Below are 13,958 nucleotides of genomic sequence, written 5' to 3'. Positions count from 1 at the left end.
CTTTCTTTTTTCCATCTAGTTCAGAAGCAGGAGAAAAGCACTGAGCATTATCTGTATACCTAATGAGCTTTCCCTAAAAAGTCTTTTCTTTAATCCTGTTCATTGGGACACTGTAAAACAGTATTTCTCCCCCTCTGTTCATATCTTTCAGTATAAATTGTCATATTTTCTAAATGTTTATTTCACTTTTAATGTTAGATTTTTATAAATCAGCGCATCACATACTTCAGTCTTGAGAGTGTGTGTGAAAGGTACAGACAGTTTTGAGACCAGATTGCATTTGAGATTTCAAGACATAAATGCCCAGCAGTTTAAGTGACAGCAAGAAAAAGAGAGTGAAATCAGTATATATGGTCTGCTGCGATCTGGGACCTAAAGCCAGTTATAGAACGTGTTTAGGGTTTGAATAAGCTTTGAAGAGTAAGGGGAAACCGTTGGTACGAAATACTTGAAAACAGGGTATCCTCTGGATACATGAGGTGACTGCCTAGATTGGAAGTTTTCTAATGAGGAAAAATAGTATTGAAAAGATTAATTATGGTAGTCCTTGAATGTGAGACCAAGAACTTTTGACTGTCTTTTTATTGTGTGGCTAGTGAGAAGGCATTAAAGCTTTTTAAGCAGACAAATGTCATCTAGTGACAGTGTATAAAGTGAATTGAAAACTGCAGGCCCTCAAGCCCAATTTTCTCTCATTTTCTTTGTCCTTTGCTTTCGTGGATGAGTACAGATTATGTTTCAAATTAAAGTTTTTTTAAGCCTATAGTTTGTAACTGAAACTTCTCCATAAAAACCAAGAGTATTAACAATGAACACATAAAAGCCTGAATAATTTCATAGGTAACTGAAGTGTTATGTAGTTTGGGCTTTGAAGAAGTCAAACTAGCTTGAATTCTGATTATGCCACTCACTGTGTAATGCTGAACAAATTCCTTAACCTTTCTAACCCTTTTTTCATTTGGAGAGGGAGACTAATAATATTGCCCCTCAGGATTGTGAGCATTGAATATGATAAAGCATGTAAAGCTTTTGGCACATTGACCAGCAAATAGTAAACATCTCTGATACGTACCTTTGCTGCTGTTAATTGTTGTTGTTGTTGTTGTTGTTGTTGTTATTACTATTACTATTATTATTATTTTATCATTATCATATACTAATCACTATACAATTAAATTGTTTCCTTGGAACAGTGCATTCTGACTTTTAATATTTTACTGTAGGAACACTCTTCCCATCTGGTCCAGAAAGAATACTGCCCTACCCAAGTTTCAGGACCTACTGATGGCCTTTAGATTTTCTTTTCCTTTGTTCTGGTGTCCTGCCTTGTCATTGAGGGCATGCCAAAAAAACAGGAGGTCTGGGTGCCATCTGCTGCTGGTTATGGGGAAGTGTGGGAAGCTTTGGTTCTGTAGGTTCATGCAGTATTAGGTGTTCATTTTGTTTTGTATTGTTTTCCTACAGGTAGGTTTTGTTATTATGTTTTAAACTGTGGTGTTTATTATTCAGAGATTTAGACTTATCTTTACTTTCGTCAGGTTTAAGCCGTTTTTCCCATTCCAAACCTCGCAAGGATTTGAAGAAGATGAAGAAGAGCATATCCATATACAACAATGGGCACTTACTGAAGGCCGCCTTAAAATTACATTGTTAGAATGTAGCAGGTATGTTCTTTGCTTTGTCATCACTACATTATGGGAAAGAAAATGCAGTGAAAATTTACTTAAGCAGTCAGTATTTGTGTTTATTCCTCTTCTGTGTTAATTTATATTGTACTGTCTGAAAATTCTTTAATCATAAATTTCATAAAAGCAATCCGTTACAACTTTCAAAAAGTATAAACTGTATTTTAGAAAGCATTCTAACGGGATCATTTATTCTGCAGTAATTTCCAGACTTTTAAAATGTGTAATGCTCTGTTGGCATATTTCTTACTAACTATTAGAAAGCTGTTCATAGCATAAACACTTTTGAGAATTGTTTGTGATAATTGGAAATATCCTGGAAAGTTGCAAAACAAGACTTGTAAACCCCTGAGTCTTAAAATTTTAGAGCTGGAAGGGAATCTCAGAAATAATCTTGTTGCCCAGCCTCCTTAGTTTACTTTTCCATCCCCGTAAGTCTAAGCTGTGTTCATACTTCGCTTAAATTACTTACTACACTAGCCTCTTAAATTATCTTCGAACACTGGTTACCAGTGTAACAACCAGAATGAGCTTTTCAAAGTATATATCTAATTGTCACTTTCCCACTTAAAAAATTTTAATGACTTCCCCTTAGAATATTCCTCTTAAAGTTTAGACCCAAATGTTTTCCATGGCCTGCATGCCCCTCTTACCTCTCAAGTGTCTTTCTCCACCCAGTCCCTCATTCACAAGTGCCTCAGCCACATAGGCCTTCCTAAAAGAAGAGGTTGTCAACTTTTTCTCTAAAGGGCCAGATAGTAAATATTTTAGGCTTTATTTATTCACATGGTCTCTGTGTAAGTACTTAACTCCACCTTGTAGTGTAAAAGCAGTCATAGATAGACTGTAGGTAAATGAATGGATATAGCATGGCTATATGCTCATAAAAATTATTTATGAATTTCATAATTTTCATGTGTTATAAAATTCTCCTCCTTTGATTTTTTTTCAACCATTTAAAAATGTGAAAACCATTGGTAATCCACAGGCCATACAAAAACAAACAGTGGAGTGGATTTGGCCCATAGACCATAGTTAACATTTCCTGCTTTAGATATTTTAAAATATCAAGCTCTTTGTGTTGACTCTCCACTGTTTTCCTGGCTGAAGGCCCTACACCATTTTCTGTTCCTTGAAACCAGCTTTTCTTGGTTCACCTTAAAAGCTACCCCCTTAATGTGTCTCCTGATCGTTCCAATACAGTGTCCTTATGCTACATTTCTGTGACCACTTACTTGACGCTTAATCACTCTATTTTTGTTTCCAGCTTATAATAAAAATAAGTGCTTGAGTGCTGAGCTTTTATTTATTTTATACCTAATGTATTTGTATCCTTGCTAATAGGTTATTTTTGAGTATACTAATAATATGCCAAAAATTTTTTAAGTCTTGGAATGACTCAGTATTATGCACCATTATGTCAGGAAGTCTCATTTAAAAGGGATTACTTTATCAAAGAAAGACTAAATATGCTATAAATTGTATAAGAGGGACTGTGTATAGTAAAACGATACATACAATAAAAATACGGTTCTACACAAGTCTTAATTTGAAGTACGTAAGCTAACATGCTCTGATAAACATGGGCATTAAATATCTAATTATAATTTGGGCTCATCATATTAACATTTGGAAGGACATTTTCAAGTGGCCTGTGTCTACAGAAATTTTGGACTGATACTTCCAGTGAATTTTCTTGTAGCTTTATAGGCATTAAAATCATACCATTGATTACCTTTTCCAAAATAATCATAGCAACTTCTAAACATTTGAAGGGCAGCTTTGGACAAAATTTCTTGACTCTCCTGCTGTTAATTCCTAGATAAATTCCTAGATACCTATTCACCCAACCATCTCCAAACCTGCTAAGATAGCCTTGAAGGTGACCGATTGATTCATTGGACAGATACTTGCTTAATACAGTATATATAATGTGTAATAGGTACTTTGCTAGGAACTTTCAAAAACTAGTTCTTTTGCCTTGGTGTTGCTGGTGGGATTGTGGATTGATTATATGTCTGTTGCTTGTGGCTTTTTAAGCATTAGCTTTTGTTGTCATATTTGCTCCCCATTCTCTTGCTTTATCTGAGATACTGCTCACTTAAAGCCTCACTGTCAGCCTTGAACCTACGACTGCATGGATGCACTGAGAGAGTAATGTCAGGCGTTTATTTAGGTCATGTTGAATTGAAATAAATGACACAAAGAAAAGCATTACAATTTGTGAAGTATTTGTATCTTACTTTATTTTAATAAGGAACTGTATAATGAATCTCTGAAAGAATATACAAGAAACCAAAAAAAAAATGTTATGGGGAAAAAGGTGGAGGGAGCTAGGTTAATGATGATGATGGACAAGGGTGAAAGTGTGAGCCAGACTTTTCACTGTAAGCTTTCATAATATTGTTTAATTTTTGTGACTATATCCCCTGGTCAGAAAATTTAAAAATAAAGACCAGTATTTCTAAAGAGTTGAACGGGAAAGCATGCTATATTGCCGGCATCCTTCCCCAGGTGATAGCTTAATCTTGGGAACAAACACAATATTTGAATAGTTTTATAGACACTGTCTTTATAAACTCAACCATGTAAAGTTACTTTTTATTATGGTGTTGTGTTATTATTCATACAGTTTAAGGATTACTTAAAATTGTTAATGAAGGAGAGAATAAATTACTATTTTCAGCTCATCTTTGCTTTTTGTCTTCAAATTGAAGTCTAAACATTCTTCTCATATTCTCATTAAAATCTAATTTACATATTGTTTTTCTTCTAAACTTTTTTCTTAGTATAAAAGTAGAACTCTCAGTTCAGATAGATTCCAAGTTTGTAGGATTCAAGCTAAAGAGAAGATATTACTATAGTCAAAGTATTCTTGTTTTTCCTGCTTCTGAATATAAATTTATCTTATGTGATGTATTGTAATCTCTAAAATAGAAAGAAAATGACAGTGTAGAGAAAATAACAGTGCATCCCTTTTTGGAGACAGGACAAAAAATGCTTATCATTTATTTTAGTTTTGGAAACTTAGAGGCTTAAAACCTCTTGAGATATTTTTTATCATGACTACTTAACTTAGAGATATGACAAAGTTTGAAAGAAATAGGAGAAAGTTTTAGAATGATCATGTTTTTGAGAGCACATAAACCAGTCATTTCTATAGACCATTTGTATGTATGTAGATAAAGTTGTTCTGAATTAGCGTGCTGTCGTGAGTTGAAGTTTACTATTTTTAGCGGTTAGGCACGCGTGTTCACATTTCTCCTGCTTGAGCGAGACTTATTTAAACATGTCTAAGTTGTTATAATGTCATATGGTCATTTAGTGTTGTTATAGTTTTAGCTTAATATTCTTATGAACGTTTATTTCTTAACTGTTTTAGAGCTTGACCTTGAATCAGGTAAAAAGAATGTAACTTTAATTTTTTCCCCAAATGCATGAAATGGAACATCATACTCATTATCTACAGACAATCATAGTTCTGTGTGAGGACGCTTTTCTTTTTATTTTTTAAACTGTTTAATTTGAAATAATAAAGTAGTTTTCATGAGAACTTTTTTTAACTATTTATTTTGAAGTAATTTCAGACTTACAGAGAAATCTGAAGATTTTTTATCAGACTTAGCTGGTATAAGGCTTTAAGAGTGAATTTTGCCAATGAGGAAACAAATTAGAAGTATTCATAGGAAACCATTTACTGAAAATTCTGGAGTTGTACAACTGGAAGATTTATGCTTCAGAAGGCAACATGAAGTGGAAATAATACTGGCTTTTGAGTTAGAAAGTGCTGTGTTCACATCCTAGCTATGTGCTGTTATAGTTACATGTTCTCAGGCAAGTTACACATCTGTGAAAAAGGGCAAGGGTGCTACTTTGCTGGTAATGTGATTGGAGATAGGTAAATAAACCACAGTGCCTACCACATAGTAAGGTTTCAGTAGAGGTAGCTTCTATTATTATGTCTCAGTATGATCATTATAGTATTTATCAATCTTTAAACAAAACTGTCTTTTTTATATATTTGGTTGTGAGAATTGGAATTTGAATTTTATTAATTTGAACGGGCTTCACACTCACTGTAAAGGGAAGTTCTTCTCAAATTATATGAAATATAGTTTTCAATTTCCCAAATAAAACTTGGGGGTAGAAACACAATTTTGTCTGTAAAAATTGGTTCTAACAATATTCTTTTATCAAATTTTTTTTTAAAATGCGTCATTCTGTATAGTTGCTTTTTTTTTCTTGCATTGACTAAAGCTGATTTTTTTAACCAGAGAACTCAATTGCTGTATTTGTAGTACTGCTATTAGAAGACTAAATTATTTCACATTACTGTTGCAATCATGTTAAGATCATTGTTTTTAAATTTATAATTTGTAGTCCATCTTCTATCTTAAAGGATTTTAGGTCTTTTGCAAAGAAAACATATGCCCATGTGCAATTATGTAGTAGATAAATTAAATAAAAAACAATACTATATAGAGAAGAACAATTTTCTGGCAGCAAAGGAAACTTGATGGAGTTCTTACTTTTTATTTCTTGATAAACTGTGCATGTTCTTCAGGGGAAAAGAAATTCAAATTCTAGAAATTCTAGGAGGGATTTGTCACCTACATCTTTATGTCAAAGGCATTGAATAATGTAATAAATACCTTTTCTCTTCTCTTTTCTTGTTTTCCTTAGTTTTATCAACCAGTTACATTTTTGAAAAACAAAGATTATACTCAGTGAAGGCAAAGCCTATAAAGTTTTGTTGTGTGAGGGTTCTGTACTCTAAAGTGGTATATTTAGGATAGTCTGTCCTAATTATAGATGGAAGTTCTAATTAAGGTCAGTTCTTCACTGAGTCACACTTACACTGTTCTAAAGCCTGTATTTTCTCAGCAGCTTTTAGAGTGTTGTTTTGTTTTACTGGGTTCCAAAAATACATTTAAAAATTTTTTTGATGTTAACATAAATACAGAAAACCATAGCAGTTGACATTGTACTATTATTACCAGGAGTCCTTCCATATTCTGAAATTATCTGTGAACAGCACGGACTCATGAATTCTTTTTTTTGTTTTCCCCAATGGTTATAATTCTTTACCATCCTTAATTATTTTGGTGCCAGATCTGGCCACTAGGAGCCTCTTCAAACTGGCTCCTGTATGCTTGTGACATGACCCTGCCTTTTTCATTTGCTTTCTTCTCCTCCTTCTCCTCCTTCTCTCTCTCTCCCTCTTCCTTTTTCTCTTTTCTTTTTTTCTTTTTATTTTTTTGAGGTCTTCATTATTTTCTCATATATATAACAAGCTGTTCCAGGTTCATTTTGTATCTTCCCTGTCACAGCCCTAGACTCGCCTATTTTTGCAAAGAGTTCTGGTTCCTTTTAGTAGAGAATGATATTAGTAATCAACATTTGGGTATTGGGCATGTTCATTGTTACTTCATATATTCTTTGGGCCTTTCAGTGGACAAAGTTAGGAAATAATGTGTATGTGTAGACATTTATAAATATATACATACATATGTACACACACACATATAGAAATCATGAGTTCACCTGATAACTTCCAATTCCAGTTCATCCTCTTAGAGTTGTTCCTTGCCTTGTTTCTTCCCCCTTTCATATTTTTATGCCCCTTGAACACTGGCTCCCAATAACATCAGCACTTTGACCCATTTGCTCAATCTTGTGCTGCATCTCAAATGGTTTCAGAATTGCTTTGTCCATATATGTAGAGAGAACATACTTACTAAAAGGAATTCAGGATTTATTTATAGTTCTCCCCTACCCTACCCAAGATGGAGGGCATATGGTCAAGTACTATATTCATAAATTAGAATAATTTTCCCCCTTCAGTGTGATTATGTTCACATTGAAATATTTGAAATATATAGTTGGATTTATTTGTTTCATTTTGCTTTCAATTTCAGTCTCCAGGTACCGCCCCTGCCTTTCTATCTTTGATTCTTATTTATTAATATGTAGAGCACTAACATGCTTCCAAAACAAACTATACAAAAATATGTGTAGACTGTCCTTACTCAGAGTGACACCGTGTTAACCAAAACCTTGCCTGTCAGAACAGTGCAAAGCAGGGACACAATTCTGACATGCTGTTAACACAAAATGAAGACTGCCAGTACTGTCATTCAGATCTTCGCTGATTTTTTTTTTATCTAGTTCTGTCGATTACTGAATGAGTTTGTTTAAATCTTCAACCATGGCTATGAATTTATCTCTTTTTTTAAAATAATTTGGTTATTAGGTACATATTTCTTCTTGACATAATGACTCTTTCATCAGTATAATTCTTTGTCTCATGATATTCCTTGTCTAAGTATTAATTTTATCTGATACTGACACAACTGCTACAACTTTCTTATGTTGTTTTCATGATATATATATGTATTTTACAACCTTTTACTTTCAGTCTATTTGCGTCTTTATATTTAAAGTATATTATATATTACAAACAGCTGGTTCTTGCTCTTATGTATAGTCTTAACAATCTCTGCCTTTTCATTGTTTAGTTCATTTACACGTAATGTAATTATTGATGAGGTTGTTATTAGGTCTGCCATTTTGCCATTTTTTCTCATCTTTTTTCTTTTTTTTGCTCCTCTGTCCCTTCTTTTCATCCTTCCTGTTTTGTTAATCAAATATTTTTTAATAGTCCATTTTGATTCCTTTGTTGGCTTGCTAACTATAGCTTTACACTGTGTTTGTTGTTGCTCTAGGGATTAGAGTATGCATCTTTAACGTAAAACCAATCTACTTAGAGTTAACATTGTATTGCTTCCGGTAAACTACAAGGACCTCACAATAGTCGATTCCCATTTAGGCCCACATCATTAGTGTTGTCATATACAGGTATCCCCCACTTTTCGAAAGTTTGCTTTATGCTGCTTCATTTTTATGAAGGACCTACATTGGCATCTGTTTTCCCTAACTGAAAAAAATTCAAAGATTTTCCCTTCTACAAAAAGTGAAAAGAGAACATGTCATACAGCCTTTGTTTTACAGCAAGCCTTTAGAGAGGCAGCTGTGAACCCTAGCAACAGTGAGAGTGACACCACCAAGCTCCTTTCCTGTGAACTACACTCAGAATCTCAGCATCAAGCTGCCATAGCTTTGAACTTTGAGTGTCTGTGCTTTATCTTGATTTATTTTGTACATCTATTAGCAAGATGTGTCCTAAGGTAATTGCTTCTTCACTTTACACCATTTTTGCTTATAAAAGATTTCATAGAAATGCTCTAATTTTGGCTAGCAGGGGAAACCTGTACATTACATTTATATATGTTATTAACCCATCAGTACTGTTATTTTTAGCTTTACAAAGTCATGTGTCTTTTAAAGAAATTAAAAGAAGAAAAGAGAGAAACTTTTTAAACATCTATTGTATATTTAAGATTTTTTTGCTCTTCATTCCTTCCTTTAGATCAAAGTTGTCATCTGGTATCCCTTCCTTCCAGCCTAAAGAACTTGCTTTAGCATTTCTTGTTATTTAGATCTACTGGCAGCAAGTTCTCTCGGTTTTTGTTTATCTAGAAATTTATTTTCCTTTGGATTTTGAAGGATAGTTTTCTTGATATAGAAGTCTAGGCTGACAATTATTTTCCTTCAACATTTTAATTATGTTAATCCCATATTCTGATGAGAAGTCAGCAATCAACCTTATGGTTCCTCTTCCATGTGTGTAACACATCATTTTTCTGTAGCTGCTTTCCAAGTTTTCACTTTTATCTTTGGCTTTCAGCCCTTTGACTATTTCTAGAGGTGATTTTTTTTTCCTGCTTCCCTTTCTGTGAGCTTCTTAGATATGTACATTAATGTTTTCAATCAAATTTGGGAAGTTTAAAGACATTGTTTTTTCACATATTTTTTTCAACCTTTTTCTTTTTCACTTCTACTTACGGGATTTCAAATTACACTTTGGGCTGTGTCATTTTCCCTGTAGGTCCCTGAGGTTCAGTTTGTTTCTTTAAACTCTTGTTTTCTTTCCTCCATGTGCTTGGAGCGAATAATCTACCTTCAAGTTCACTGAGTCTTCTGCCATCTCCAGTCTGCTACTGAGCCCATCTAGTGAATTTTCAATTTCATTTATTATGCTATTCAGCTCTAAAAGATTAATTTTGTATCATTACCATTTCTCTGTTGAGATTCCCTATCTTTTCACTCATTATTATGTTTCCTTTAATTCTTTGAACAAGATGTTCATTTCTTTGAGTACTATTTTTTTCTTTTAAAAAATATGTATAAATGCTACGTTGAAGTCTTAGTCTGTCAAATCTATCATCTGGGCCCACTGGGTGTCAATTTCTGTTCACTACCTGTCCTGTCAACCATTGACTGTACCTTACTATTTTCTTTGCTTGAAAACTGGACCGTTGTAGACAATGAGTGGTAGCAACCCTGGGTTCTATTATGTTCTGAGGGTGATTGATTTTTTATGTTCTGATTAGCAGTTAACTTGCCTAGTCTCAATTGCAGACTTTGTCTTCTTACTCCTTCCACCCTCCTCGTCTTCCCAGTAGTAGCATATATTTATGTTCTTGTCTTTGTCTTCCCACTGCTACCTTTTTAGACTGGTGCCCTGGGGGTCTCCTTCTTTATTTAGCAGTCAGCCGTTTGAGCCTTTGAACAGAGATAGGGCTTACCCTCTCTGTGGTTTCTTTGCTCCTAGGGATTTCCCCATAATTTCTAGCTGCTCTTCTGCCTTTGCACTCTGTCCTCTTAATACATGCAATCCATAAGGCTTAAACTTTCTGCTGCTCGAATTACACCGCCATTTTCCTACAGCCCTTGCCCTGAGCTAGGCTCAGGTTGGACAGTGCCCTTGTGCCAGAAAAATCACTGGGGAGGATTCCAAGAATTATGCTTTCTCATTCCTGAATCCTGTGTTATCTGTTGACAATTTTGGAGTACTAGCTGGTGCATACAGTAAAGGAGTACTAGCTCTGCATGACAGTAAAGGCCTTTAGGTAGTTTTTCCTTTTGAACGGATGGTGGCAGCAGAGCTTTGATGTATGAAAATTCTCATTTAATTTAGTGTTTTATAATTATCAATCTTAATGTGTTTGGTTAAGCAGTAAGTTTAAATTTCCGTTTAAGATTAAAAATTATTTAAATTTAGGGACTTTTTTTTTCGCCACGAGTTTATTCAGGCTTTTCAGTTTATGAAGCTGGTTTATGAAGGGTATGAACGTGATTTGCTTGAGTTCTCCATCCTTAGGACACAATTTTCTCTTATTACTCTAATGTCTTTTATCTACTTTTTTTTCATTATCTTACTCTTATCCTATGATCTTCATGTAGAGATGAAGTAATAGAGTAGCAGTCAAAATATTGATTAATGCTAAAGTTATTCCCAAACTTACTCCTAAAAAATATTGACAGACTTATGTTTTGTCTTAGAAGGTAGATAATGTAGAAGCTGAACATATGGGTAACATTTTCTTCCTTCAGTAAGGAGGACTGCTTTATATCATCTGAAGATTGGACCCAAGATTTCCTTTTTAGATCTGAGTATTAAACAGTAAAATCAGGTAATACAACTATCCCTTGACAATTGTTTTCAAGATAATAGAAATAATGAACACTTAACTGAGTATTGACTGTTTGCTGATAAATGCCTTGCATGCATCGTCTTTTATTCTCACAATAGCTTTAAGAGGTTAAGTACTTTATTTGCCCTGAATTTTCCAGAGAAAGAGATTGATTTAGAGAAGTTAAATAGTTTGTACAAGGCCACATTAGTAGACAGAGATGTTTGTGTATGCGTGCATGTGTGTGTGTTCATAAGCAACTATGTTGTACTATTTTGTGTGTGTTTAATGTTTACTGAGATGGTATCATACTATAAGCATCACTGTGCAACTAATTTTTTAAATTCAACAGCCTGATTTGAAAATCTGTAGCTTTTGTGTATAGATATCTGGTGGATTTGTTTACCTCATGGATAGATGGATAGATACTACTTTCTGTTTCTTTGATTTAGCTGCTGAAAACATTTGTCCTGGGATTTTACTAATTTTAGTTTTGCTTCACTTTTCCACTAGAGGGTGTACCAAGTGTTTGATTAATTTTTTTCTCTGTTAATGGAATAATTTATTATATTTTGGTACAATGCTCAGAAAGAAAAATTTTAATACATATAATTGGTGTTATAATCTCATGTTTTATTTTTATACTACAGGTTACTCATTTTTGGGTCCTATGACAGAGAGGCAAATATTCATTGCACACTTGAGCTGAGCAGTGGTGTTTGGGAAGAAAAACAAAGAAGTTCTATTAAGACGGTAAAATGGATTTGTGTTTTTTACATCTGTATAAAGTTTGTATTCAATACGTGTTTTATTAATATTTCTATATCCTAGAGTTATTTTTGTGTAAATAATTATGAATAGCTCTTAACTTAGTCTTATTGCAAAATATCCATAATAAAATGAATCACATAAAACTGTACTATTAATTGCTTGTTTGCATAAGAAACCTTGTCTGACTAATTTTCATTTTAAAACTTTAAAATTGTTTCATAGTTATGGAATTAGAAGGAAACGATTCTAAACACCTTAGCATGTAAATTCAGAGCATTCATCAGATATTTTATGAGTGCTTACTTTGTGCTAGGCACTGTGTTAGATGCTGGGGAAACAGTTCAAGACAAGAAAAGACCCTGTTTTTGTGGTGCTGTCACAGGGAAGAGGTTTGGTAATTGTCTGCCTTATAGAGAGAAAGGGCTTTAGGAAGACAAGGGTAAATCTACAGAGATCAGATCAGTTAGGAGGCATTTAGGAGAGGTGTTGGCTACTTTAAGTAGGTGCTAGCCAAGGAAATGGAAAGAAGGAGATAGATTTGGGACATACTTTTTGGTGTGTGAAGGACTTAGAGTTCAGGTTTCTTTTTTGATCTCTCTCAAAAGAGACTGTCATTAAATTGTTAAGACTTTGGAAAAAATGTAAGGGCTTTTAAAATATTTTAAGTGCCAAGATTAAAAATAAGTAAAAACAGTGCTTTACCCTCAGCATGTTTTAATTGGACTTGTTTGGATTCTTGGATTTGAGTTCTTTTGTTCCTAAATGAATAAAAATTGTCACTAGTTATTAGCTAATTTTGTTCCAAAGCTGAATTGGTGTTTTCTGAATATTCTGCATAGCAGTTTTAATAGTAAATTGACATGCTTCTTGGTTTGCATAAATTTAATAGTCTATTAAAGATTTTAGAGCATTTATCAGAGTGTTGTGTACAGAATCTCTTTATTAAGCCCATAAAGTTTAACAGTGAGGACAGAATCCCAGAATTTTATGGCTAAAATAGGAAAGAAAAAAAAACTCTGTGCCCTAAAGGAAGCTACAGGCTTTTAAAAATTTTTTTAAGAAAATTTATTTCATTTACTAAGCATATACTGAAATATTAAAGGTTTGGTAATAATAAAATTCCAAGAGTGCTTCTTAAAACCCCAAACCTCTCTAGAGTTACTTTTAGTCTATTATGAGGTAAGATCTATTTAGTACATCAGTAGTCTTTTGCAGGAATAAATTATTGTTGTGTTCTTTAAAGGTGTATTTAATAAGTTAAATATTTAGCTGTTTCTATTACATTTAACTCTTGGTGGCAGTATAGCCAACCCTATGATTATTATTTATAGCCAATATTTGGGAAAACTATCTATTATGTCTTCATTATACTGGTGAATATGTACTTTTGAACTATACTACCTAGCTGTTTTATAGTAATTATAATGTGCTTTTTGGTATTTCTAAGATAGTCTGTTACTCTTCATAGCGTTTTAAAAAATAGTCACAATTCTCAATTTCTAAAATAGATACATAAGCATATCACCATGCTTTTGAAGAATATGACTTTTAATGGTTATATGATATTTTATCAATATTCCTTTGAATTTTAAATTGTTTCCAATTTTTCTGTGTAATAATTGTTGTAAACATTCTTACATGAAAGTTGAGCAGTATGAAATCCTTTAGGAATACATAAAGTAATGTGATGAATGTGGGAAAGTAGGTAGAGATAAGCTGGAGAGGGAGGATGGACTGATCCACACAGTTTGAATACATGAAAGTAGTAGGGATTATGGGACTTGGGGCATGGGAATGACAGGGTCAAAATAATGGTTTTTAGGAAAGTCTCCTCTTTCTTTCATGGTTGTACATGCCCCTCCTTTCCTTTAAGATACATCTCAAGCAATTTGAAGCAACTCCTCAGAGAAATAAAATAACCAGCAGTAAAATTCGTTCTGAAATAAATACATGAAGAAGCAGTATT

The 13,958-nt window shown here is 33.5% G+C and overlaps 1 protein-coding gene across 3 annotated transcripts in view; it reads left to right on the top strand.

The window, feature by feature from the left end:
* Positions 1–13,958, top strand: part of PDZD8 (PDZ domain containing 8) — a 68,974-nt gene that overhangs the window by 23,325 nt on the left and 31,691 nt on the right. For all 3 annotated transcript variants that reach the window (XM_031682828.2, XM_072971963.1, XM_072971962.1), the window contains exons 2-3: positions 1,539–1,664; positions 11,872–11,974. In XM_031682828.2, coding sequence (XP_031538688.2) covers positions 1,539–1,664; positions 11,872–11,974 — 229 coding nt within the window. The remainder of the gene's footprint in view (positions 1–1,538; positions 1,665–11,871; positions 11,975–13,958) is intronic.

The sequence above is a fragment of the Vicugna pacos genome, chromosome 11 (genome assembly GCF_048564905.1).
Source record: "Vicugna pacos chromosome 11, VicPac4, whole genome shotgun sequence".
Classification (NCBI taxonomy): Eukaryota; Metazoa; Chordata; class Mammalia; order Artiodactyla; family Camelidae; genus Vicugna; species Vicugna pacos.
This window is presented reverse-complemented; position numbering and strand designations above follow the sequence as displayed.